The following is a 26,016-nucleotide window of genomic DNA, read 5'->3' on the forward strand; positions in this document are numbered from 1 at the left end:
GGAGCAACTAAGCCCGTGTGCCACAACTCCTGAGTCTGCACTCTAGAGCACGCGAGCCACAATTACTGAAGCCCACGCGCCTAGAGCCTGTGCTCCACAACAAGAGAAGCCACCGCAGTGAGAAGCCCGTGCACCACAATGAAGAGTAGCCCCCGCTCACCGCAACTAGAGAAAGCCCACGCACAGCAACGAAGACCCAACACAGCCAAAAATAAATAAATTAAAAATAAATTAAAAAAAAAAAAGGGGCTTCCTTGGTGGCGCAGTGGTTGAGAATCTGCCTGCCAATGCAGGGGACACGGGTTCGAGCCCTGGTCTGGGAAGATCCCACATGCCGCGGGGCAACTAGGCCCGTGAGCCACAACTACTGAGCCTGCGCGTCTGGAGCCTGTGCTCCGCAACAAGAGAGGCCGCGATAGTGAGAAGCCCGAGCACCGCGATGAAGAGTGGTCCCCGCTCGCCGCAACTAGAGAAAGCCCCGCACAGAAACGAAGACCCAACACCGCCAAAAATAAATAAATAAATAAATAAATAAATAAATAAACTCTAATCTCTAAAAAAAAAAAGGAGGAAAAATATCGAGAAATACGTGAGTCAAGTTAGCAGGATTTGGTGGCTGATCAGAAGTGAGGGTTAAGGAAGAGGGTTGACTTGGGGATGACACCAGATGTTAGAGTGTTACGGGGGACTGTTGTCACTACACACTAGGATGACATGTAACGTGAGGGTCATGTACCCCGTGGGGAGTAGCCCTGGAGCAGACCCCCTCCTGTAGCCCCTTCCCTAAGACCCACCCAGCCTCCACACCTGTAATGGTCCGGGTCTCAGGCTCTTTCTCAGCCCCACTCACCGCACAGTGATTGGATCATCACACTGAGGACCACGGGGCTGCCAGTCTTGACCTCTAGAGGGGTGGTCAGCATGTGGAAAGTCACAGTATCCTGGGGTGGGATTTAAAGTTAGCGGTCAATGGGGGCCTCTATTGAATGCTCCATCCACATCAGTTTGGGGCGCAGACCACATTCTTCTTGGTGCGGTATTACACCCATGACTATGACTTGTTATATCACTACAGGAAGAAGAATAGAAGGACAATCTAGAAAACCAAGGGCAAGAAGAAGCCAAGAAGAACCCGCAGATGTCATGGACCACAATCAAAATCAAGGCAGCTAAACACTCATCCAAGAGGCATCTCCTGATCCCATGGGTTCTGGAAAGCTCTGAAGTCACATCACAGGACACCAGGAACCTGCAACCCCATCGTGAAGCCAGCTCTGTAGTATCAACGAGTGAGCTTGACCTGTGTGTAGGCAGCAAGTCCAAGGTCACTGGAGGAACGGGGAGGAAAAACCAGAACTCTTGGTCCTATTTTCATGTGTATGTGTTCATTAAAGCATGACCGGCATGGAACTCTCTCCATACCATGTATAATACAAAGAAGAGCAGCTTCATGCTAAGTTCATCCCAACTTCCCAGTTTAGAAATCCCAAGGAAAACCCTAGCACTAATGTAAATAGACACACACGCTCTCTACCCTATGTAACTGGACCTTGTTCCTCGGTCCACGTAGGTCCTTTCCCAGCCTCTGGTTGACTAGCCCATTCTCCTGATCACATCCTTTAATGAATGCCCCCTAAGAACTCTGGACTGGTAACTAGGAATCCTTTTGACCTTAGCTCAGTGCTCTAAACTAGCCCCCCTCCACTGAACCTTCAATTCTGAGTTTCTAAAGAACAGAGTCCATGGGGGAATAGTCTTTGGGTAATACCAAAAGAGGGCAACCAGCCCTTGGAACTGTAGAGCTTCAATATTTGAAAAGATTTCACTGGAGTTATGTCGGGAGAAGGGGCCTAAGCTAGGTCCTAGGTAATGGATTATCCCAGTCAAAAAGCTTCAGCTGTATGTGACTGATGGGCCACTTCAAGAGTTAGTTTCTCTCGGATTGCTATAAATGATACTCTGTGTTTGGCCAGCACAAATTTGATGTTTACAGACAGACACACAATGTGCAAATGTGTACATTTTCAAAGAAGTGTCATAAAAACACTGATAAGGGAGCAATACATTCAATGTTTATGGAAGGAAAGAAAGAAGGAAGTTGGGGGCGGAGGAGGGAGAGCATGTAATTATGCACAAGGTCACACCAGTGATCCTCAAACTGTTAGCACAACGTTGAGCAAACCAAAATCACCTGGAGGCCTTGTTAAAACATAGAAGGAGGGACTTCCCTGTGCGCAGTGGTTAAGAATCCGCCTGCCAATGCAGGGGACACGGGTTTGATCCCTGGTCCGGGATGATCCCACATGCCGCAGAGCAACTAAGCCCGTGCACCACAACTACCGAGCCTGCGCTCTAGATCCCGCAAGTCACAACTACAGAGGCCGCATGCCACAACTACTGAAGCCCGCACACCTAGAGCCCGTGCTCCACAACAAGAGAAGCCACCACAATGAGAAGCTCACGCACTGCAACGAAGAGTAGCCCCGCTCTCTGAAACTAGAGAAAGCCCGCGCGCAGCAACGAAGACCCAACGCAGCCAAAAATAAAAAACAAAACAAACAAACAAAAAAAACACGGCAGGCTGGGCCCACCTCCAGAGTTTCTGAGTTACTAGGTCTGGGGTGGGGCCTGAGAATTTACATTTCTAACAGGTTACAGGTGATGCTGATGATGCTGGTCCAGGGCCACACTTTGAGAAGCACGGGGTTTATGCCTGCACCCTCAACTCTCACTGGAAAAATCAGCCTCAGGGGCTGAGATTTCAGTGCAGATTCAGACTCTTGCCAAAAATCTCAATTCTCAAGCATTTGACTTAGATGTCCAGGTTAAACAAAATCACATAATGAAGATTAATGAAAAATTTAAATCAGCAGCCAGTTTTCATTTCTGAAAGGGCAGGAAAATGTTACGAAAAAAATGGGCAGGAGTCAGCAGGTCCATATCTAGATTAAAGAACCATTTTCTGTCCTTTCTATGACCAACCAAGTACCATCAGGTTCCATCGTCAACATCCCCCAAGTATATGTTTTCTGGGGAAACTAATGTTAAGAGGAATTTAAGACCAGAAAAAAATTTTTTTTAATCTTATTTATCTTACTTGAATAAAATTGGATTATCATTACTCATTTTGGGGGAGGGAGGTCTATGAGATCAAAATTTTTCCATAATACAGTTGACCCTTGAACAACACGGGTTTGAACTGCACGAGTCCACTTACATGTGGATTTTTTTTTAAAGTAAATTCTACAGTGCTACACAATCCATGGTTGGTTGAATCCGCAGATGCAGAATCAGGGATACAGAGGAACCACAGATACATACGGAAGGCCAACTATAACTTACACATGATTTTTTACTGCACAGAGGGTCATTGCTCCCAACTCCAGTGTTGTTCAAGGGTCAGCTGTGATTAAGATGTTATTTACCTTTTTCACTCTCATTCTCTTACAAATGTATGGTGGAGTTTTCCAGAAGCTACATGATATGTGATGATGTCATCGCTCTGGTGTTAACATATAATGAGTTTATTACTGCTGTTTATAGAAGAATTAATAAATAATATTTTTTAAATTTCTTGGTTTTAGTGTCTAAGTATCACTAGATGTAACTACATAACAAAAAGTTTTGAGGAGCCTCAATACTTTTTAATAATATGAAGAGGTCCTGACAGATGGCTAACAAGCACATCATCATTGGTCATTTCAGAAATGCAAATCAGATATATATATATATATATATATATAGATATATATATACATATATACATATATACATATATATATAATGGAATATTACTCAGCCATAAAAAAGAATAAAATAATGCCCTTTGCAGCAACATGGATGAACCTAGAGATTATAATACTGAGTGAAGTAAGCCAGACAGAGAAAGACAAATATCATATGATATCACTTATATGTGGAATCTAAAAAAAAATATGATACAAATGAATTTATTTACAAAACAGAAAAGGACTCACAAACATAGAAAACAAACTGATGGTTACCAAAACGGGGGGGGGGGGAATAAATTAGGAGCTTGGGATTAAAATATACACACTACTATATATAAAATAGATAACCAACAAGGACCTACTGTATAGAACAAGAAACTATCGTCAATATCTTGTAATAACCTATAATGGAAGAGAATGTAAAAAAAGAATATATATTATATATATATAACTGAATCACTTTGCTGTACACCTGAAACTCACACAACACTGTAAATCAACTATATTTCAATAAAAATTTTTTTAAAAAGAAATGCAAATCAAAACCATGGTGAGATACCACTTCATAACTGTTAAGACAACTTTAAGGGAAAAAAAAAGAGGAGATAACAAATGTTGACAAGGATGTGGAGAAACAGGAACCCTCATACATTGCTGGAGGGAATGTAAAATGGTGCAGCCATTGTGGTGGTTGTTCCTCAAAAAGTTAAAGAATTACCAGATGGCCCTGCACTTCCACTCCTGGGCATGTTCCGCAGGAAGGAAGAAAACCCGTGTCTGCACAGAAGCTTGTATACGACTGCTCATAACAGCATCACAGCCAAACAGTCAAGAGATGGAAACAACCCAAAGGGCCTACCAATGGAAGAATGGATAAGCAAACCATGGTCTCTCCACACACTGCAATATGACTCTGCCATAGAAAGGAATCAAGTCCTGATAAAGGCTACAGCATAGATGAGCCTAAAGAACATTATACCAAGTGAAAGAAGCCAGACACAAAAGGTCACATGCTGTATGATTCCTTTTATGTGAAATGTCCAGAATAGGCAGCTCCAAAGAGACAGAAAGCAAATTAGCAGTTTCCAGGGGCTGGGGTAAGAAGAAAACCCTGAACAAACTGAACAGCAGTGACTCTTCTCAGATCCGTCAGTCACAGGGCAAAGCTCTGCCCCCAAAGTGAAGTGACAGACAGGTGAATGCAAAGAATCAACGGCCTCCTGGAGCAGAAGGCCAGGAGCAGACTCTGGGGCAGGGAAACCTAAACCCATGACTGCTGGAGGCTCGGTGTGGACAATTCTGGGAGGTATAAACTCCAGGGGTCCAGTCATAGGAGGCCCGACGTCTCCATGAGTTTTACCTCCCGGGGGTGAACCAGGTCCTCATGGTGATGGTCAGAGAAAACCCCCTCATGCTTGCAGCAGGGGGAGGGGGCAAAGGAACCAATTTTGAAATATACCAGACACTCTGCTCTCCTTAAGGAGGCCTGTCCCTGGGAGAAACTGCTTCCCTAACTATCTTGGGTTTTATCTAAGCCTAACGCACCAGAGGGAAGGGAAATGCCAAACTCTGACCTGCTCTACCTTCCACATGGGGGAAGGGAAATATCAACTCCAGGCTCCTGGATTCCTATCCAGGCTTTCTATTCCACCTGAGGGGTTGGGGGAGAAGCACAGCCCCAGGCTCACTAAGGAGAGGTAATCCCTAATTGTAAGACAATTGTAAGATAATTGTAAGACAATCCCTCCCCCACACCTCACCATCACATCAGTATGGCTCCTGTATGATAACAGGGAAACACAGCCCAAAGACCCACACATCTTAGACATTATTTAAGAAAAAGTCTCTAGGGAAAGCCAGAGAAAACCCAGGGAAAGCCAGGGAGATAAAAACAATGACACCATAGGCAATTTCAGCCTCCACAGGTATAGTAAACGCTAAACACAGCCTAATTCCTAGGCAGACAAACACAAAGCCTCACACCATAAGGCCTACCTACCTCAGTTCCTTTTACCTAGTACATCACATCCAGCTTTCAACAAAAAATTACAAGGCATGCTAGGGAGTTCCCTGGTGGTCCAGTGGTTAGGACTCGGCGATTTCATTGCCAAGGGCCTGGGCTCAATCCCTGGTCAGGGAACTAAGATACCTCAAGCCCCGCAGCCCAGCCAAAAAAAAAAAGAAAGAAATTACAAGGCATGCTAAAAGGCATAAAATGCAGTCTGAAGAGACAAAGCCAGCATCAGAACCAAATTCAGATACGGCAGAGATGTCAGACTGGGAATTTAAAACAACTATGGAAAATAAATTATTCTGACAGAGATTGCTATGACCCCTAAATCCAGTCTTCCCTTGGTAATGAAAGCCCGGGTTTTAGTGGCACACAGCCCTCCCCCAGCTGAGGATTACGTTTGCCAGCCTCCCCAGCAGCTAAATGGGCCACGTGACTAAGTTCTGACTCGTGAGACAAGTTCTGACTCATGAGACGAGTTCTTTACTCGTGCAGTAAAGTGAGCAGTTTCTAAGGTGCGCTTGAAGAGAACAGGTGTGCCTTGCCCTTCCTCCCCTCTTCCACTGGCTGGCAGGTGGTCTTGGTGGTGGGAGCTAGAACAAGCAGTGGAATTAAAAACTACACATTAAGTTTAACAGGGAAATAAAACCAAAGGAGCCTGGATGTCTGACATGGAGGGGCCATGCCAGAGCTGTTTACTCTTGCACTGGACATGAGACAGAAATACCCTCCTCTAGGGATAGGTTGGGAGTTTGGGATTGACATGTACACACACTACTATATTAAAATAGATAACCAACAAGGACCTGATGTACAGCACAGGGAACTCCGCTCAATATTCTGTAACAACCCAAATGGGAAAAGAATTTGAAAAAGAATAGATATATGTGTATGTATAACTGAATCACTTTGCTGTACACCTGAAACTAACACAACACTGTTAATCAACTATACTCCAATATAAAATAAAAAGTTTTTTTAAAAAAATAAAATGCAGATGTGATATTTATAACAGTTATAACTACCAAAAAAAAAATAAAAAGAAATACCCTCCCCTTTAGGCCACTGTGACCTTTGCCCTCATTAGAGCAGCTGTATCAACATCCCATAACAATCATCCACCCTACATGCACCTCCCCCAAATTTGGCTTATACAGTCATATCGGTATCAAAATATTTTCAGTGGAAAATGGGACAAGAATTAGCATAGGACTTTTTTTTAATATTCTCCTTTTATTTTTTATTTTTTTAACATCTTTATTGGAGTATAATTGCCTTACAATGGTGTGTTGGTTTCTGCTGCTATCACAAAGTGAATCAGCTATACGTATACATAAGCATATGACATTTAAGCAGACTTTCAAGTTAAGTACATGTTTTCTGTTCCACAAATGTTATCTAAAAAAATTCTCCCTCCAGGAGGTGAACAAGTATATCAGAGAAAATGGCATCAATTCTCTGCACTAATTTGACTACTCCCTTACTGATCTTCAGAGAATGACTGTAGTTAATTTAAGGTGTCCCTGAAGGCTTTCCAAAAATATGGGCTCACATGGGGATGTTCCTTGCAGACGGTACTTTCCAGCTAGTCAGGAATCAGAAAGAGAGAGCTGCTGAGATTTTCAAAGCCAATCCCTTTGTTATTCCATTCCTCCTTTGAAGGAGTGCCATGCAAAACCCATGACCTCTTCTTCTACAATGTTATCCTAGTTATATGATGTTATCCTACTGATACGAGGGTAGGTTAAGAGAATATTCCATCTGGAAAAAAAAAAAAAAAGGCTAATAACTACCTTCAAGCAGTCAGGCAAGGTGGGTGGCTAGGTGTTTTCCATTAGCAGACTCGGAACAGAAAATCTGGTTTAAGCTCTTCAGATTACCTTGACAGAATAGACCCTAATAAGAGAAGGTATAAAGGGTTTGAAATCTTCAGTGGAGTAAATGCTTTAGAGCAAAGTGATTAATTGTGCAGGTAAATACCATTAATCAGCAAAGAAGTAAAAGATGCAGCAGCAGATATGTGGATGACTTCCTGTCCTTCCATGCCCTGTTCCCGGCTGTCAGGGTCTGAGTCTTTGCAAATTACACTTCCCAGATGCTCTTGCCCCAGCCATGGGCTAGGTGGCCAGTGGGAAGTCCTAAGAAGAGTTTGGAAGGCAGATGAAAAAAGAGAAGCCATAAGCATTCCTTTCTGCTTTTAGCAGCATCTCCATCAGCGAGAGATGGCTGTAGGCTCCAGCAGCCTTTGGCAGCCTTGGTAAAGGGAACAGTGGTTGACTGCCACTATAGGCTCCAAAATGTTTTGCAGTTACAACAGCATTGATTTCTATAGCAGCAATAGTTTCCTCCAGAATCAGCCATAAGTATAGTCCCGGATATTCAACATCCCTTATCTTAAGGAAATGCAAATTAACACTACAATGGGATGCCACCTCATACCCATCAGGATGGCTATTATCAAAAAAACAGAAAAATGGGACTTCCCTGGTGGTGCAGTGGTTAAGAATCCACCTGCCACTGCAAGGGACATGGGTTCAATCCCTGGTCTGGGAAGATCCCACATGCCGTGGAGAAACGAAGCCCGTGCGCCACAACTATGGTGCCTGCGCTCTACAGCCTGTGAGCCACAACTACTGAGCATGCACGCCACAACTACTGAAGCCCGTGTGCGCCCTAGAGCCCGTGCTCCACAACAAGAGAAGCCATGGCAATGAGAGGCCCACGCACTGCAATGAAGAGTAGTCCCAGCTCGCTGCAACTAGAGAAAGCCTGCGTGCAGTGACAAAGACCCAACGCAGGCAAAAAAATTTTTTAATTAAAAAAAAAAAAAAGAACAAGTGGTGGCAAAAATGTGGAGAAATTGTGCACTGTTGGTGGGAATGTGAAATGGTGCAGCCACTACAGAAAACAGTATGGAGTTTCAAAAAACTAAAAAATAGAACTACATATGATCCAGTAATCCCACTTCTGGGTGTATACCCTAAAGAACTGAAAGCAGGGTCTCAAGAAGATATTTGTACACCCGCGTTCATGGCAGCGTTATTCATAATAGCTAAAACATGGAAGCAACCTAAGTGTCCATCAACAGATGAATGGATAAATAAGGTGTGGTCTATCTACACGATGGAATATTATGCAGCCTTAAAAAACGAAGAAAATTTTGCAATATGCAACAACATGGATGAATCTTGAGGGCATTGTGCTAATGAAATAAGCCAATCACAAAACACAAATACTGTCTGATTCCACTAATATGAGGTACTTAGTCAGAATCAGAGACATGAAGTAGAATGGGGGTTGTCAGGGCTGCAGGGAGTAGGGAACGGTGAGTTACTGTTCAACGGGTACAAAATTTCAATTTTGCAAGATGAAAAGAGTTCTGAAGATGGATGGTGGTGATGGTCGCAGAACATTCTGAATGTACTTAATGCTACGAACTGTACACTTAAAAATGGGTAAAACGGTGCATTTTGTGTTATATGTTTTTAACCACAATTTTTAAAGAGTATTTACTGCTTGATTCCATTTATTTTATATAAATTTCTGTAAAATGCAAACTAATATACAGTGACAGAAAGCAGATGGTCAGGGGAGGGGCAGGGAGGGGCACAGTGAGGACTACAAAGGGGCATTTGTGTGATTGTGGTTTTACAGGTGCAGACATGTCAAAACATATCAAATTGTATGCTTCAAATATGTGCAGTTTCAATTAACCCCCCCCCCCCAATAAAACGCTTTCTAAAAAATTCACCTCTGTCTGAAATTCCTGGCAGGGTTCAGGGTTTTTGGGGGGTTGGGGTGGGGGACTGGTCTCTGACTGAAATGTCTTCTGGCCTCACGAGCCAGTAGGTTCAGACCAAGCCAGGCTGTTGGTGATAACCCATAATTCCTTGCTCTTGCTCCACCTGCTAGTGTAGGACTTTAGCCCTGCACACACTCACGGGCACACGCACAACACTCACAGTCTCATACACACACACACACACACACACACACCCCGTCTCACTCAGACACCTTTGGGATCTGCTTGTCAGGACTGTATTTGCTCTAAAACAAGTTCCATGTGCCCTGGAGTCTCACCAAGTCCTCCGTGAATCCTGTACCCTCAGCTCATGCCTATAGCTTTTCCTGCCATCAGGTTCTCACTCACGGCCAAGGGGCCAGACCAACGGGACAGTCTCACACAGACACAAGGATGTCCTCCCTTCCTCCCTATGCTTGTCCCCTGGGCTCACTTCTCCAAAACCGCAAATAGATTCCTGCATCCTGTCCCTATAGGTTCACCAGACACACCCAGAGATGTGTGAATTTCAGTGAGCGGGACATCCAGCCCACGTAGATCAAGACGACGGTGTTGAAACCTCTGTTAGGGCCCCTGGATTTTGAGTTTCCCATATATTCGTTTTACAAATACGTAGCACCACTCTCTAGGGAAAACCTGCGGACAGACGGCTGCATAGACGGTGTGAGAGGGTGATACGTAAAGTATGATGTTTTGGCAGAGCTAGAAATTAAGGCACCGAACTCTGCTCTGTGCCCCTGCAACCACCTACACTCGGACTCATGAAAACAAAGCCACCCGATGTTAATCTGCTGTTCAAAGAACACTCCACCAGGTGTGGGACAGAACAGGCGGGGGATTGCGGGACAACCGGGAGAACTGGTTTCCTTCCCTACGCCCACTCTCCCCGGCCCTCCTCGAGATTAAGGAAGAGAAGGGGTGAGGTCTAGCTCAGCGCCTCCACCTTCCCTTGCTCCGCGCTCTGCGGAGGGGGGTAGGTTCTGACACAGGCACCCCATTAAATTGGGACACCCACGAACCTAGGGGCAACCGTAGAGTGACAGAGACGTTTGTTAGTGTGATCCTGGTGATATTTTCATAATGTATACATGGATCAAACATCAAGTTGTACATCCTAAGTGTATATAATTTTTATATGTCAAAGATATCTCAATAAAGCTGTTTAAAAAAAAAAAAAGAGCCTAGGGAAGTCTGGCTGTTTTGAGAGTAGCCAGGAACACAAATCCTGCACCCCTAGAAGTGTGAAAAGCCAGAGAGAGCTTCCAGAGGTGGTCTAAGCTCTGAGCTCCCCTCGGGGCGAACGTGGCCTGAACAGAATCCAAATGTCTCCAGGTGCCCATGTGGGGACCAGAGGGGACTGCGGGCCAGGACCGCACACTCTCCAGGTCTCAGCGAGGAAGAAGCCTGGGTGCAGGGAGGGAGCTGAGGCCAAGAATGTCAGCGGATCTCCTGCCAGGACTTGATGGCACCCAAGGACCTGCAGGATGTCACCCTCAGGGCCTGGAACAGGACACCCTCACTTACCACCTGGAGACATCGGGGCAGAAACGGAAGAGAGACGTCCCCCCTTTACAGAAGCGGGTAATGGAATCCTGGGATAGAATTTGAAACAAAACTCTGAGTTAATAATTGACCTGAGAGCTTACGGAAGTGGACAGAGGGAAAGCGTGGAGTGGGTGAGACAGGACGGAATGCACCTGGCAGGTCAGAGGTTTAGAATCAGAAATTATTGTCTCTACTCTAAAATGCTTCTGCCACCCGAGTCCTGTGAGGGCAGCTGTCTGCTCACTCTACCTGGAGGAATCAGATGGCATCTTTGCTCCCCAAAAGTACATCTGTGGGGTTTGTGGGCTTTTCCTTTCCTCTTCTCCCATAGTTCCCTCCCTAAAGATGTCTCAGTCATTTTAAATGGACAAACCATGTGCTGGGACCCTTAGAGACAAAAATATTAGAAAATAAATAAACTGCAAGTACAGTGGGTCACACTGTGCCTCTAATGGGTACAAGTGCTCACAAATATTCAGCGCTCCACCATGCAGAAGGTTCCCTCGACCACCCTCTTAAACTCAGGCACGGCTCTGTGACTTGCTTTGGCCAATAAATAAGAGAGGAGTTGTGGACTGAAGTTTTAAGAGACAGCTGTGTTTTCTGAAGACTATTCAAAAGTATGTAATTTGTTGTGTTTTATTTTCTCGTTATTTCATTTTTATACCTGAAAAAAGAGATAAAGGCTATGGCCCAATCTGCTCTCAATGACCCTTCAAACCAAATCTCCCCATGAAGTCATGTAGGATCTGATGCAAGTACAAACCCAAGCATGCTTTCCTTCATAAACTCAGGAGTCCCATAATAACTAGCATGAAATTACCTTAAAATATGGCTCTGACCTTCCAGATTAGGTCCAGGCTCAAGAAATCAGAGGTTAACAGCATGTTGCTGTGGATTAAAATGAAGGAAATAGGCATGAACCCTAACTGGGCACAGAAAATGTCCTATTTATAAGCTTTGCCCATGAAAACCCAAGTCAGCTAGACATCATTAAAATGCCAAATAATAATTACTACTATTATTACTAAGAGTAATAATGATGACTAATAGTAATAACAATGAGCTGCTGAAAGATGTCAGGCCCTAGGCTAGGACCCTACCTGGAATCTCACTGTATCCCAAACAACCCCACTTCTGTTCCCACCTTGCAGATGAGAAAAGGGAGGCAGAGGGAGGCTCGTGTGCAGGAAAACTCAAACTCCAGCAGCCTGACTTCAAGCCCTATAGGCTCCGCAGAGCACCATAGCACTAGGGCATCTCAATACGACACCCAGCACTTCCCCTGGAGCAGATCCCTAGCAGAACCATCATGGAGTCCACTTCAATAATAGGAGTGTTTCCTCAGGGCCCTAATGATTATTTCAATTCCTATTCTTGCAATTTGGATTAAGTTTTCTACAATTAATCTGGATCCTAAGTGAATGAAAAGAGAAATATATTCTTGTTAGTTCTTCCAGGTGGTCTTGGAAACAATCTTTCTGATTTCACAGACTGATTTGAGGAATTGCAACCGAACATTCATCAGGAAAGAACACGCCTGGTTGAGAGTATATTTCTTTACCCACAGCCAGAATCTGAGCCTTGTTCCCTCTACTTTCTCAGGTGGAAAGGAAGGTTAAATCTTGTTCTCCGTGGCTCATAAGGAAGCCAAGATTGCTCTTGTTTGCATGGATCCCTGGACCTCTCATCAAAGATGAAGGTGCAGTTTTTCAAAACCGCAAGAAAGTTCTATATTTCATGGACACCTATCAGTCATCACATTTTCTTTATCATTTCACCCCCAGTATAAATGCGTGTATATATTTATTGACAAATACATACACTTTGGCTTTTTCTTGTTTGGGATGACTTGAAATAAAGTCGGTGTTCATCTGAGTCACCCAGCATATTTCACCAGAGATGTTGCCCTTCTTGATCCCGTGGAGACACACCTTTCCTGGAAGAGTTTATTTATGGAGAGTTAAACTTGGGAATGATGAAGGAGGTAGCATGGCAGAGGGACTATTCAATAAACAGCTAGAAAAAGTGGGTTTTCCATATAAAAAGAAAATGAAATTCAATCTCTATTTCATAGCATGCAAATAAGTTAACTCCAGATGGATTAAGTAAGGACTTCGTGGTCAAAAGCTGAACTTTAAACTTTTTATAAGAAAATAAAGATGAATATCTTTCTGACTTTGAGGAAGGAATTTCTTATTTTTTTTATTTTTATTTTTTGGCCACACTGCAAAGCATGCGGGATCTTAGTTCCCTGACCAGGGATTGAACCCACGCCCACTGCATTGGAAGCATGGAGTCTTAACCATTGGACCGCCAGGGAAGTCCCTGAAGAAAGAATTTCTTTAAAAGACAAAAAAAAAAAAAAAAATCCTCATAACCATAAAGAAAACAAATTTTTAATTGATAAATTTTATCATATTAAAATTCAAATCTTCATCTTTTCATCTCTTGTTCATCTGTTTTGATCTTCTGCAAACAGTGACAGTTTTACTTCTTCCTTTCCAATTTGGATTCCTTTTCTATCTTTATTTTGTCTGATTGCTGTGGCTAGGGCTTCCAATAGTATGTTTAATAAAAGTGGCGAGAGTGGGCATCCTTGTCGTGTTCCTGATCTTAGAGGAATGCTTTCAGCTTTTCACAGTTGAGTATGATGTTAGCTGTGTGTTTGTCATATATGGCCTTTATTGCGTTGAGGTATGTTCCCTCTATACTCACTTTGTTGAAAGTTTTTTGCAATGTCTTCTTTTTTTTATATAAATTTATTTATTTTTGGCTGCGTTGGGTCTTTGTTGCTGGGCGTGGGCTTTTCTCTAGTTGCGGTGAGCGGGGGCTACTCTTCGTTGCGGTGCACGGGCTTCTCATTGCGGTGGCTTCTCTTGTTGTGGAGCACGGGCTTTAGGCGCGCGGGCTTCAGTAGTTGTGGCTCGCGGGCTCTAGAGTGCAGGCTCAGTAGTTGTGGCACACGGGCTTAGTTGCTCCGCGGCATGTGGGATCTTCCCGGACCAGGACTCGAACCCGTGTTTCTTGCATTGGCAGGTGGATTCTTAATCACTGTGCCACCAGGGAAACCCTGCAATGTCTTCTTGATTAATTTATCCTGTTAGTATATGATGTCCCTCTTTATCCTAGGATTATTCTTTATTTAATATTCTTTACCCCTGGTAATATTCTTTGTTCTTTATTCAAAGTGTACTTTGAATTAATACCGCCCCAGTTTTCTTTTGATTACTATTAACATAGCATATCTTTTTCCATTGTTTTACCCTATTTCTCTTTATATTTAAACTGGGCTTCTTATGGTATATAGTTGGTTTTGCTTTTTAAATCCAATCTGACAATCTCTCTAATTTATTGGGTTACTTAAACCATTTATATTTAACTTAATTGTTGATATGGTTGAGTTTAAATCTATCATCTTGCTATGTGTTTTCTATTTGTCCCATTTATTCCTTGTTACCTTTTTTTTCTCATTTCCTGGGTTTTTTTGATTATTTTTTTATGATTCCATTTTTTTAAATTCCATTCCATTCCACTATTGTTTATTATCTATACCTTTTTTTTTCACACACACTGTATTTTATTTTTACAAGAGATAAATAGACTGACACCAAGCATTGTACATGGATGACCACAACAAAAGCAACAATGATTGCAATTACCAAACATGAAACACACTCATACTATGTCATAATATTGACATTCAGTCCAGTAATCCTCTACTGTAACAGCTCCTTTACTTTGCAGTGAAAATTGATTTGTATATTCTTTGCCTCTGAGTCCTTGTGGGATTTTTTTTTTTTTAATTCAGACAGAAAGTCACAAAAATTATACTCATCCTCATCAGTTCACTCAGTCCCATGTAATTAATTTTTTTTTTTCATCTTGATCTTTTGTTAGCACTTTTATGAGTTCATCAGTTTTTCATTAGAGTTCTGAAAATGCTTATTCATTCAGTTCAGCAGTACAGTCAGTTACCAGAAACCTGTACTTGTCAGAGTCTTTTCCATGAATTTCTTGAAGATGAAACCCTTTTATAGGAACATATTTGCAAAATCACCAGAGTACACCCAGAACTGTCTGTAAATGACAAAAGACTTAAAAATGACCATGGTTAAAGATTTGATGAAAGTTCATAATAATGCAGTTGACAAGAAAATTAGTTATTTCTGAGATATACATTTTAAAGTAATAACTAGGATTATTACTTATAACATTATACCAGAACATATAAGATTTTTAGAAGTTTCCTGTAATGTCTGAAACATTTATATTAACATATTTCCATACATATTTCCATACAAATACAAATATAAGATTTTTAGAAATTTCATGTAATGTCTGAAACATTTATATTAACATATTTCCATACATATTTCCATACAAATACAAATATAAGATTTTTAGAAATTTCATGTAATGTCTGAAACATTTATATTAACATATTTCCATACAAATAACCCAATGAAAGTTTAGTATTAGTTGTTTTGTTTGTTTTTTTATACTGCAGGTTCTTATTAGGCATCAGTTTTATACACATCAGTGTATACATGTCAATCCCAATCGCCCAATTCAGCACACCACCATCCCCACCTCACCGCAGTTTTCCCCCCTTGGTGTCCATATGTCCATTCTCTACATCTGTGTCTCAACTTCTGCCCTGCAAACTGGCTCATCTGTACCATTTTTCTAGGTTCCACATACATGCATTAATATATGATATTTGTTATTCTCTTTCTGACTTACTTCACTCTGTATGACAGTCTCTAGATCCATCCACGTCTCAACAAATGACTCAATTTCGTTCCTTTTTATGGCTGAGTAATATTCCATTGTATATATGTACCACACCTTCTTTATCCATTCGTCTGTTGATGGGCATTTAGGTTGCTTCCATGACCTGGCTATTGTAAATAGTGCTGCAATGAACATTCGGGTGCATGTGTCTTTTTGAATTACGGTTTTCTCTGGGTATATGCCCAGTAGTGGGATTGCTGGGTCATATGGTAATTCTATTTTTAGTTTTTTAAGGAACCTCCATATTGTTCTCCATAGTGGCTGTATCAATTTACATTCCCACCAACAGTGCAAGAGGGTTCCCTTTTCTCCACACCCTCTCCAGCATTTGTTGTTTCTAGATTTTCTGATGATGCCCATTCTAACAGGAGTGAGGTGATACCTCATTGTAGTTTTGATTTGCATTTCTCTAATAATTAGTGATGTTGAGCATCTTTTCATGTGCTTTGTGGCCGTCTGTATGTCTTCTTTGGAGAAATGTCTATTTAGGTCTTCTGCCCATTTTTGGATTGGGGTGTTTGTTTCTTTGATATTGAGCTGAATGAGCTGTTTATATATTTTGGAGATTAATCCTTTGTCCGTTGATTCATTTGCAAATATTTTCTCCCATTCTGAGGGTTGTCTTTTCGTCTTGTTTATGGTTTCCTTTGCTGTGCAAAAGCTTTGAAGTTTCATTAGGTCCCATTTGTTTATTTTTGTTTTTATTTCCATTACTCTAGGAGGTGGATCAAAAAAGATCTTGCTGTGATTTATGTCAAAGAGTGTTCTTCCTATGTTTTCCTCTAAGAGTTTTATAGTGTCCAGTCTTATATTTAGGTCTCTAATCCATTTTGAGTTTATTTTTGTGTATGGTGTTAGGGAGTATTCTAATTTCATTCTTTTACATGTAGCTGTCCAGTTTTCCCAGCACCACTTATTGAAGAGACTGTCTTTTCTCCATTGTATATCTTTGCCTCCTTTGTCATAGATTAGTTGACCATAGGTGCGTGGGTTAATCTCTGGGCTTTCTATCTTATTCCATTGATCTACGTTTCTGTTTTTGTGCCAGTACCATATTGTCTTGATTACTGTAGCTTTGTAGTATAGTCTGAAGTCAGGGAGTCTGATTCCTCCAGCTCCATTTTTTTGCCTCAAGACTGCTTTGGCTATTCGGGGTCTTTTGTGTCTCCATACAAATTTTAAGATGATTTGTTCTAGCTCCGTAAAAAATGCCATTGGTAATTTGATAGGGATTGCATTGAATCTGTAGATTGCTTTGGGTAGTATACTCATTTTCACAATGTTGATTCTTCCAATCCAAGAACATGGTATATCTCTCCATCTGTTGGTATCATCTTTAATTTCTTTCATCAGTGTCTTATAGTTTTCTGCATACAGGTCTTTTGTCTCCCTAGGTAGGTTTATTCCTAGGTATTTTATTCTTTTTGTTGCAATGGTAAATGGGAGTGTTTCCATAATTTCTCTTTCAGATTTTTCATCATTAGTGTATAGGAATGCAAGAGATTTCTGTGCATTAATTTTGTAACCTGCAACTTTACCATATTCATTAATTAGCTCTAGCAGTTTTCTGGTGGCAGTTTTAGGATTCTCTATGTATAGTATCATGTCATCCGCAAACAGTGACAGTTTTACTTCTTCTTTTCCAATTTGTATTCCTTTAATTTCTTTTTCTTCTCTGATTGCCGTGGCTAGGACTTCCAGAACTATGTTGAATAATAGTGGTGAGAGTGGACATCCTTGTCTTGTTCCTGATCTTAGAGGAAATGCTTTCAGTTTTTCACCATTGAGAATGATGTTTGCTGTGGGTTTGTCATATATGGCCTTTATTATGTTGAGGTAGGTTCCCTCTATGCCCACTTTCTGGAGAGTTTTTATCAGAAATGGGTGTTGAATTTTGTCAAAAGCTTTTTCTGCATCTATTGAGATGATCATATGGTTTTTATTCTTCAATTTGTTAATATGGTGTATCACATTGATTGATTTGCGTATATTGAAGAATCCTTGCATCCCTGGGATAAATCCCACTTGATCGTGGTGTATGATCCTTTTAATGTGTTGTTGGATTCTGTTTGCTAGTATTTTGTTGAGGATTTTTGCATCTATATTCATCAGTGATATTGGTCTGTAATTTTCTTTTTTTGTAGTGTCTTTGTCTGGTTTTGGTATCAGGGTGATGGTGGCCTCATAGAATGAGTTTGGGAGAGTTCCTTCCTCTGCAATTTTTTGGAAGAGTTTGAGAAGGATGGGTGTTAGCTCTTCTCTAAATGTTTGATAGAATTCACCTGTGAAGCCATCTGGTCCTGGACTTTTGTTTGTTGGAAGATTTTTAATCACAGTTTCAATTTCATTACTTGTGATTGGTCTGTTCATATTTTCTGTTTCTTCCTGATTCAGTCTTGGAAGGTTATACCTTTCTAAGAATTTGTCCATTTCTTCCAGGTTGTCCATTTTATTGGCATAAAGTTGCTTGTAGTAGTCTCTTAGGATGTTTTGTATTTCTGCGGTGTCTGTTGTAACTTCTCCTTTTTCATTTCTGATTTTATTGATTTGAGTCCTCTCCCTCTTTTTCTTGATGAGTCTGGCTAATGGCTTATCAATTTTGTTTATCTTCTCAAAGAACCAACTTTCAGTTTTATTGATCTTTGCTATTGTTTTCTTTGTTTCTATTTCATTTATTTCTGCTCTGATCTTTATGATTTCTTTCCTTCTGCTAACTTTGGGTTTTGTTTGTTCTTCTTTCTCTAGTTTCTTTAGGTGTAAGGTTAGATTGTTTACTTGAGATTTTTCTTGTTTCTTTAGGTAGGCTTGTATAGCTATAAACTTCCCTCTTAGAACCGCTTTTGCTGCATCCCATAGGTTTTGGGTCGTCGTGTTTTCATTGTCATTTGTCTCTAGGTATTTTTTGATTTCCTGTTTGATTTCTTCAGTGATCTCTTGGTTATTTAGTAATGTATTGTTTAGCCTCCATGTGTTTGTCTTTTTTACGTTTTTTTCCCTGTAATTCATTTCTAATCTCATAGCGTTGTGGTCAGAAAAGATGCTTGATATGATTTCAATTTTCTTAAATTTACTGAGGCTTGATTTGTGACCCAAGATGTGATCTATCCTGGAGAATGTTCCGTGCGCACTTGAGAAGAACGTGTAATCTGCCGTTTTTGGATGGAATGTCCAATATATATCAATTAAATCTATCTGGTCTATTGTGTCATTTAAAGCTTCTGTTTCCTTATTTATTTTCATTTTGGATGATCTGTCCATTGGTGTAAGTGAGGTGTTAAAGTCCCCCACTATTATTGTGTTACTGTCGATTTCCTCTTTTATAGCTGTTAGCAGTTGCCTTATGTATTGAGGTGCTCCTATGTTGGGTGCATATATATTTATAATTGTTATATCTTCTTCTTGGATTGATCCCTGGATCATTATGTAGTGTCCTTCCTTGTCTCTTGTAACATTCTTTATTTTAAAGTCTATTTTATCTGATATGAGTATAGCTACTCCAGCTTTCTTTTGATTTCCATTTGCATGGAATATCTTTTTCCATCCCCTCACTTTCAGTCTGTATGTGTCCCTAGGTCTGAAGTGGGTCTCTTGTAGACAGCATATATATGGGTCTTGTTTTTGTATCCATTCAGCCAGTCTGTGTCTTTTGGTTGGGGCATTTAATCCATTCACGTTTAAGGTAATTATCGATATGTATGTTCCTATGACCATTTTCTTAATTGTTTTGGGTTTGTTTTTGTAGGTCCTTTTCTTCTCTTGTGTTTCCCACTTAGAGAAGTTCCTTTAGCATTTGTTGTAGCGCTGGTTTGGTGGTGCTGAATTCTCTTAGCTTTTGCTTGTCTGTAAAGCTTTTGATTTCTCCATCAAATCTAAATGAGATCCTTGCTGGGTAGAGTAATCTTGGTTGTAGGTTCTTCCCTTTCATCACTTTAAGTATATCATGCCACTCCCTTCTGGCTTGCAGAGTTTCTGCTGAGAAATCAGCTGTTAACCTTATGGGAGTTCCCTTGTATGTTATTTGTCGTTTTTCCCTTGCTGCTTTCAGTAATTTTTCTTTGTCTTTAATTTTTGCCACTTTGATTACTATGTGTCTCGGCGTGTTTCTCCTTGGGTTTATTCTGTATGGGACTCTCTGCGCTTCCTGGACTTGGGTGGCTATTTCCTTTCCCATGTTAGGGAAGTTTTCGACTATAATCTCTTCAAATATTTTCTCTGGTCCTTTCTCTCTCTCTTCTCCTTCTGGGACCCCTATAATGCGAATGTTGTTGCGTTTAATGTTGTCCCAGAGGTCTCTTAGGCTGTCTTCATTTCTTTTCATTCTTTTTTCTTTAGTCTCTTCCGCAGCAGTGAATTCCACCATTCTGTCTTCCAGGTCACTTAACCGTTCTTCTGCCTCAGTTATTCTGCTATTGATTCCTTCTAGTGTAGTTTTCATTTCAGTTATTGTATTGGTCATCTCTGTTTGTTTGTTCTTTAATTCTTCTAGGTCTTTGTTAATCATTTCTTGCATCTTCTCAATCTTTGCCTCCATTCTTATTCCGAGGTCCTGGATCATCTTCATTATCATTATTCTGAATTCTTTTTCTGGAAGGTTGCCTATCTCCACTTCATTTAGTTGTTTTTCTGGGGTTTTTTCTTGTTCCTTCATCTGGTACACAGCCCTCTGCCTTTTCATCTTCTCTGTCTTTCTGTAACTGTGGTTTTTGGTCCACAGGCTGCAGGATTGTAGTTTTTCTTGCTTCTGTTGTCTGCCCTCTGGTGGTTGAGGCTATCTAAGAGGCTTGATGGGAGGCTCTGGTGGTGGGTAGAGCTGACTGTTGCTGTGGCGGTCAGAGCTCAGTAAAACCTTAATCCACTGGACTGTTGATGGGTGGGGCTGGGTTCCCTCCCTGTTGCGTTGTTTTGCCTGAGGCAACCTGACACTGGAGCCTACCCGTGCTCTTTGGTGGGGTTAATGGCAGACTCTGGGAGGGCTCACACCAAGGAGAACTTCCCAGGACCTCTGCTGCCAGTGTCCTTATCCCCACGGTGAAACAGAGCCACCACTTGCCTCTGCAGGACACCCCCCAACACCAGCAGGTACGTCTGGTTCAGTCTCCCCCAGGGTCACTGCTCCTTCCCCTGGGTCCCGATGCACACATTACTTTGTGTGTGCCCTCCAAGAGTGGGGTCTCTGTTTCCCCCAGTCCTGTCACAGTCCTGCAATCAATTCCCACTAGACTTCAAAGTCTGATTCTCTAGGAATTCCTCCTCCCGTTGCCGGACCCCCAGGTTGGGAAGCCTGACGTGGGGCTCAAAACCTTCACTCCAGTGGGTGGACTTCTGTGGTATAAGTGTTCTCCAGTCTGTGAGTCACCCACCCAGCAGTTATGGGATTTGATTTTACTCTGATTGCGCCCCTCCTACCGTCTCACTGTGGCTTCTCCTCTGTCCTTGGACGTGGGGTATCCTCCTTGGTGAAGTCCAGGGTCTTCCTGTCAATGATTGTCCAGCAGCCAGTTGTGATCTATCTATACCTTTTTTGTGTGTGTGGTTGCTCTAAAGAATATACATTTTCTACTTGTCATAGTCTATCTTTAAATAATAATTTAGCACTTCACTTTAAGTGTAATAATCTTTCAGCAGTACATTCCCAGTTCCTCTCTCCCATCCTTTGTGCTATTGTTGAAATGCATTTTACTTCTACATATGTTATAATTCCCATAAAACACTGTTACTGTTTTTGCTTTAGAGAGTCAATTATCCATTTAAGAGATTAAAAATAAGAAAAAACTTTCTAATATTTGCCCACATTTTTACCATTTCCAGTACTCTTCATTCCTTTGTGTAGATACAGACTTCTTTCTAGTCTCATATTCTTTCTGCCTGAATAATTTACTTTAACATTTCCTGTAGTGAAGGTCTATGGGTGATACATTCTCTTGGCATCTATTTGCCGAAAAAAAAAAAAGCAAAACACTATTTTTCTTTCATTTGTGTGAGATATTTTCACTGAGTCTAGAGTTCTAGGTTGACTTTTTCTTCTTTCAAGTTTTTTTTTTTTTTTTTTTTTTGGCCATGACACGTGTCTTGCGGGATCTTAGTTCCCCCACCAGGGACTGAACCCATGCCCCCTGCAGTGGAAGCACGGTGTCCTAACAACTGTACTGCCAGGGAATTCCCTTCTTTCAGTTTTTTAATGATGTCACTCTATCATCTTCTGGTTTGCACAGTGCCTGATGTGAAGTCTTCAGAATGTAATATCTTCCTTATGGATTATTTCATTATTTCATTCTGGCTGTCTTTAAGATTTTCCAACTTATCACTGATTTTCAGCAGTCTGATAATGATGTGCTAATTGTGTTTTTATTTGTATTTATCTTGACCAGGGTGCTTTGAGATTCCTGAATCTGGAATTTGTTGTTTTTCATGCACTTTGGGAAAATCTCAGCTTTTATCTCTTCTATCTTCCTCTCATCCTTCTAGGACTCAGTAACACATATGTTAGATAATTTCATATCATCCCAAAGTTCTTGGATGCTGGTATTTTTTTGTCCTCCCTTTTCACTCCTCATGTTTTAGTGTGGATAATTTCTATTGTCCTTTCCTCAAGTTAACTGATTCTTCCCTCTGCTAATAAGCCTGTTGAAGGAATTCTTCATGTCTGATATCATGGTCTTATTAGTCTGCTAGGGCAGGCCTTATCTCCAAATGCAGCCACATTGGGGGTTAGGGCTACAACATATGAATTTGGGGGGAAGGAGGGAAGGTCACAATTTAGTCCATAAAGAAATGGTGTTCATTTCCAGCAATTTTATTTAACTCTTTTTTAGAGTTTTCATCTATCTGGTCAAATTCCCCATCATGCATGCTGTCCACTTTTTCCACTATACACTCTTAATATATTAATTATAGTTATTTTAAAGTTTCTGATAGTTTCAACATCTGCACCATCTCTGTATCTGGCTCTGTTGACTATTTTATCTCATTTCATTTTGTTTTGGGGGGATTTCTTGTCATTTGGATTAAATGTTAAATTTTGTGTGAACAAGAATAGTAGAGACTGAGGTAAACAATATTTATACCCAGAAATGAGCATGCATGTTCTTCTATCAGCTCTACAGGCAGACCTCAATTGATTGCACTTCATTTTATTGCATTTTGCAGATACTGTGTTTTTTACAAATTGAAGGTTTGTGGCAACCCTGCATCGAGCAAGTCTATTGGTGCCATTTTCCAACAATTTGCTCACTTCACGTCTCTGTGTCACATTTTGGTAATTCTCACAATATTTCAATCTTTTCCTTATTATTATATTTGTTACGGTGATCTGTGATCAGTGATCTTTGATGTTACTACTACAACTTGTTGAAGGCTCAGATGATAATAGAATAATTAGAATAATCTTACACATCTTATAACCTTATCAATGTTCTTTTAGTTATATTATAAATGGGATTATTAAGTTAATGTATAATAATAACAGACTCTTTTTTCTTTAAAAATACAACATAATTTTATGTTTTTTATAAATGAAATTAAATAAAATTTATTTTAAATCACAAAAGGGTAATGAAGATGTCAAAATAGGCTTAATAGTATCTCAAAATTGATGAAAATAAAGAATATACTAAATGTTTTTACTTGCATCAGGGAAATGAAAATACCAGGGCTAATAAAAAGAAAATCTATAAGGGAAAAAACCCAAGCCTATCTGGAACATAGTTTCTCTTTTTAGATGTATTGTTAGGATAAGTTTAGTTGTTAGAAAAAAACCAAAAGTAGCAATGACAAACAAGGTAGATGTCTATTTCTCTTTCAGGTTCAACAAATTCAACGGGAGACAGTCCAAGCTGCTTTGGTCCTCCTGGTGTCAGGGACCCAGGTTCTTTCCATCTTAGCTCTACTCTATGGGTGGCTCGTGGCTCCTATTTTTGAGAGTCCTCATGGCTCAATATGACTGCTGGAGCTCCAGTCATTATGTCTGCATTTCAGCCAGCAAGAAAGAGGAAGGGTGAAGAATGACACATCCCTTCCTTTTAAGGCCATTTAAATCAAGTGACAAGATATAAAGCACATCTCTGTTTTCAGTTTTTTGTTGGTTTTTTTTTTTTTTTTGCAACTACATCAGCAAACAAAAAAAAAAAAGTCTATTGGTTTTGGAATAGTGTGTAAAGAGATGGTCTGGAAGAGATGACCTATCTTTTAGGGATGAATAATCTTGCCTAATTGAGCCTCTCTGGTCTACCAGAATGCCAGATTTTAAATCTCTTATTGGTTAGTTATTTTGGAAACATTCTCATTTTAGAAGACTGTTTACTTCAGGATTCTTATTTAAAATGGCTACTTTATACTAGAAGTATACAAAACTTTACACTAGAAGTATCCCTAATAAAATGGCCAAAGTAAACTTTCACTTGAAAGTATACCTGCAAAACCATATCAAAGCTGTTGGCTTGCCTTGTTTCAATTTCTTAAAATTACCCATGAGCTAAAAATTCCTGTTTGAAAACAAGGTGTTTAAGGTTGTCATGAGACTTTTTAAATTTAATTTTTAGAATAAATAATATGGGTCCTCCCTGGTGGTCCAGTGGTCAAGAATCCGCCTTCCAATGCAGGGGACGCGGGTTCCACCCCTGGTCGGGGAACTAAGATCCCACATGTCGCGGGGCAACTAAGCGTGTGCGCCACAACTACCGAGCTCGCACACCTCAACAAGAGAGCCCGCATGCCACAAAATACAGAGCCCACGCGCTCTGCAGCCTGCGCACAACTAGAGAGGAGCCCGTGCGCCACAATGACAGATTCCACATGCCCCAAAGAAGATCCCATGTGCTGCAACTAAGACCCGACGCAGCCAATAAATTAATTAATAAATTAATTAATAATACATATTTTAAAAAGAATAAATGTTTCAAAAATATGGAAAAAAGGGTAAAACTAAATGTATACATTGAAGCATCCCCCCTTAATCCCCATGTCCCATTTATTCAGTTACCACCTCCATAGGAATGCACATTTATTGCTTTCTTGTGTGCTTTTCCAGGGTGTTATCAAATATGTGTGCTAATACAAGCAAATATAAATATATTCTTATTTTTCTCCCTTCTGACATAAAAGGCAGCATACTATACATTGCTTTGCATATTGTTTGGTTATTTGTCTTCTAAACAATGTATCTTGGAGATCTTTCTACATTCGTAGAAAGAGAACTAACTTTTTTACAACTGTATTATATTCTCTTGTATGCGTGTTACATAGTTTATCTAATCACTTTCCTGTTGATGGACATTTGGGTTATTTCTAATCTTCGCAACTATTAAGATGTTTCTTAACACATTTTTTTATAACATATCTGGAGAAATCATTTTGCAAAAAAAAAATTAAGAGAGAGAAAGAAATGACACTAACAATAACTCTAACCCCAAAGAAATCAGTAAGAGTTTTAGGTTCATAAATACCTTATCTTTCAACTCAGAAGCTATAAGTTCTTACATTAAAAAAATTACAGGGGCTTCCCTGGTGGCGCAGTGGTTGAGAATCTGTCTGCCAATGCAGGGGACACGGGTTCGAGCCCTGATCTGGGAAGATCCCACATGCCGCGGAGCAACTAGGCCCGTGAGCCTCAACTACTGAGCCTGCGCGTCTGGAGCCTGTGCTCCGCAACAAGAGAGGCCGCGATAGTGAGAGGCCCACGCACCGCGATGAAGAGCGGCCCCCGCTTGTCGCAACTGGAGAAAGCCCTCGCACAGAAACGAAGACCCAACACAGCCAAAAATAAATAAATAAAATAAAGAATTATAAAAAAAAAATTACAATGTCTATAAAATATTATAACTTGTAGATATTTTATTCTTAATATTTTAGGTCAAGGACCCTTTTGAAACAAACACTGATGAAAGTTATGGGTCTTTTCTGCAGAAAAGAACATGCTCAAAAAAACTTTTGCAAAATGTTCCAAGAGGTCATGAGTCACCTACTGTGATTGGTCATAGATCTAAGATTTTAAAATTCGTGAACCAAACTCATTCCAATAAATTAATATTTCTGATTTCTAGCATAGTGGAGGAATCGAAACACTTTGAGTAGTTGTCAGCCTAAAAAGATTACTACACATTAGATGGTACAAAGCCTACGAACGGGCTTTCTTG

The 26,016-nt window shown here is 40.6% G+C and overlaps 1 protein-coding gene across 1 annotated transcript in view; it reads left to right on the forward strand.

Moving 5' to 3' along the window:
- IL2RA (interleukin 2 receptor subunit alpha) overlaps nucleotides 1-1,335 on the forward strand; it is a 41,958-nt gene extending 40,623 nt beyond the window's left edge. Inside the window, exon 8 of the mRNA XM_007167442.2 lies at nucleotides 1,076-1,335. Coding sequence (XP_007167504.2) covers nucleotides 1,076-1,100 — 25 coding nt within the window. The 3' untranslated portion in view covers nucleotides 1,101-1,335. The remainder of the gene's footprint in view (nucleotides 1-1,075) is intronic.
- Nucleotides 1,336-26,016: the final 24,681 nt, after the last annotated feature.

The sequence above is a fragment of the Balaenoptera acutorostrata genome, chromosome 3, assembly GCF_949987535.1.
Source record: "Balaenoptera acutorostrata chromosome 3, mBalAcu1.1, whole genome shotgun sequence".
Lineage (NCBI taxonomy): Eukaryota > Metazoa > Chordata > Mammalia > Artiodactyla > Balaenopteridae > Balaenoptera > Balaenoptera acutorostrata.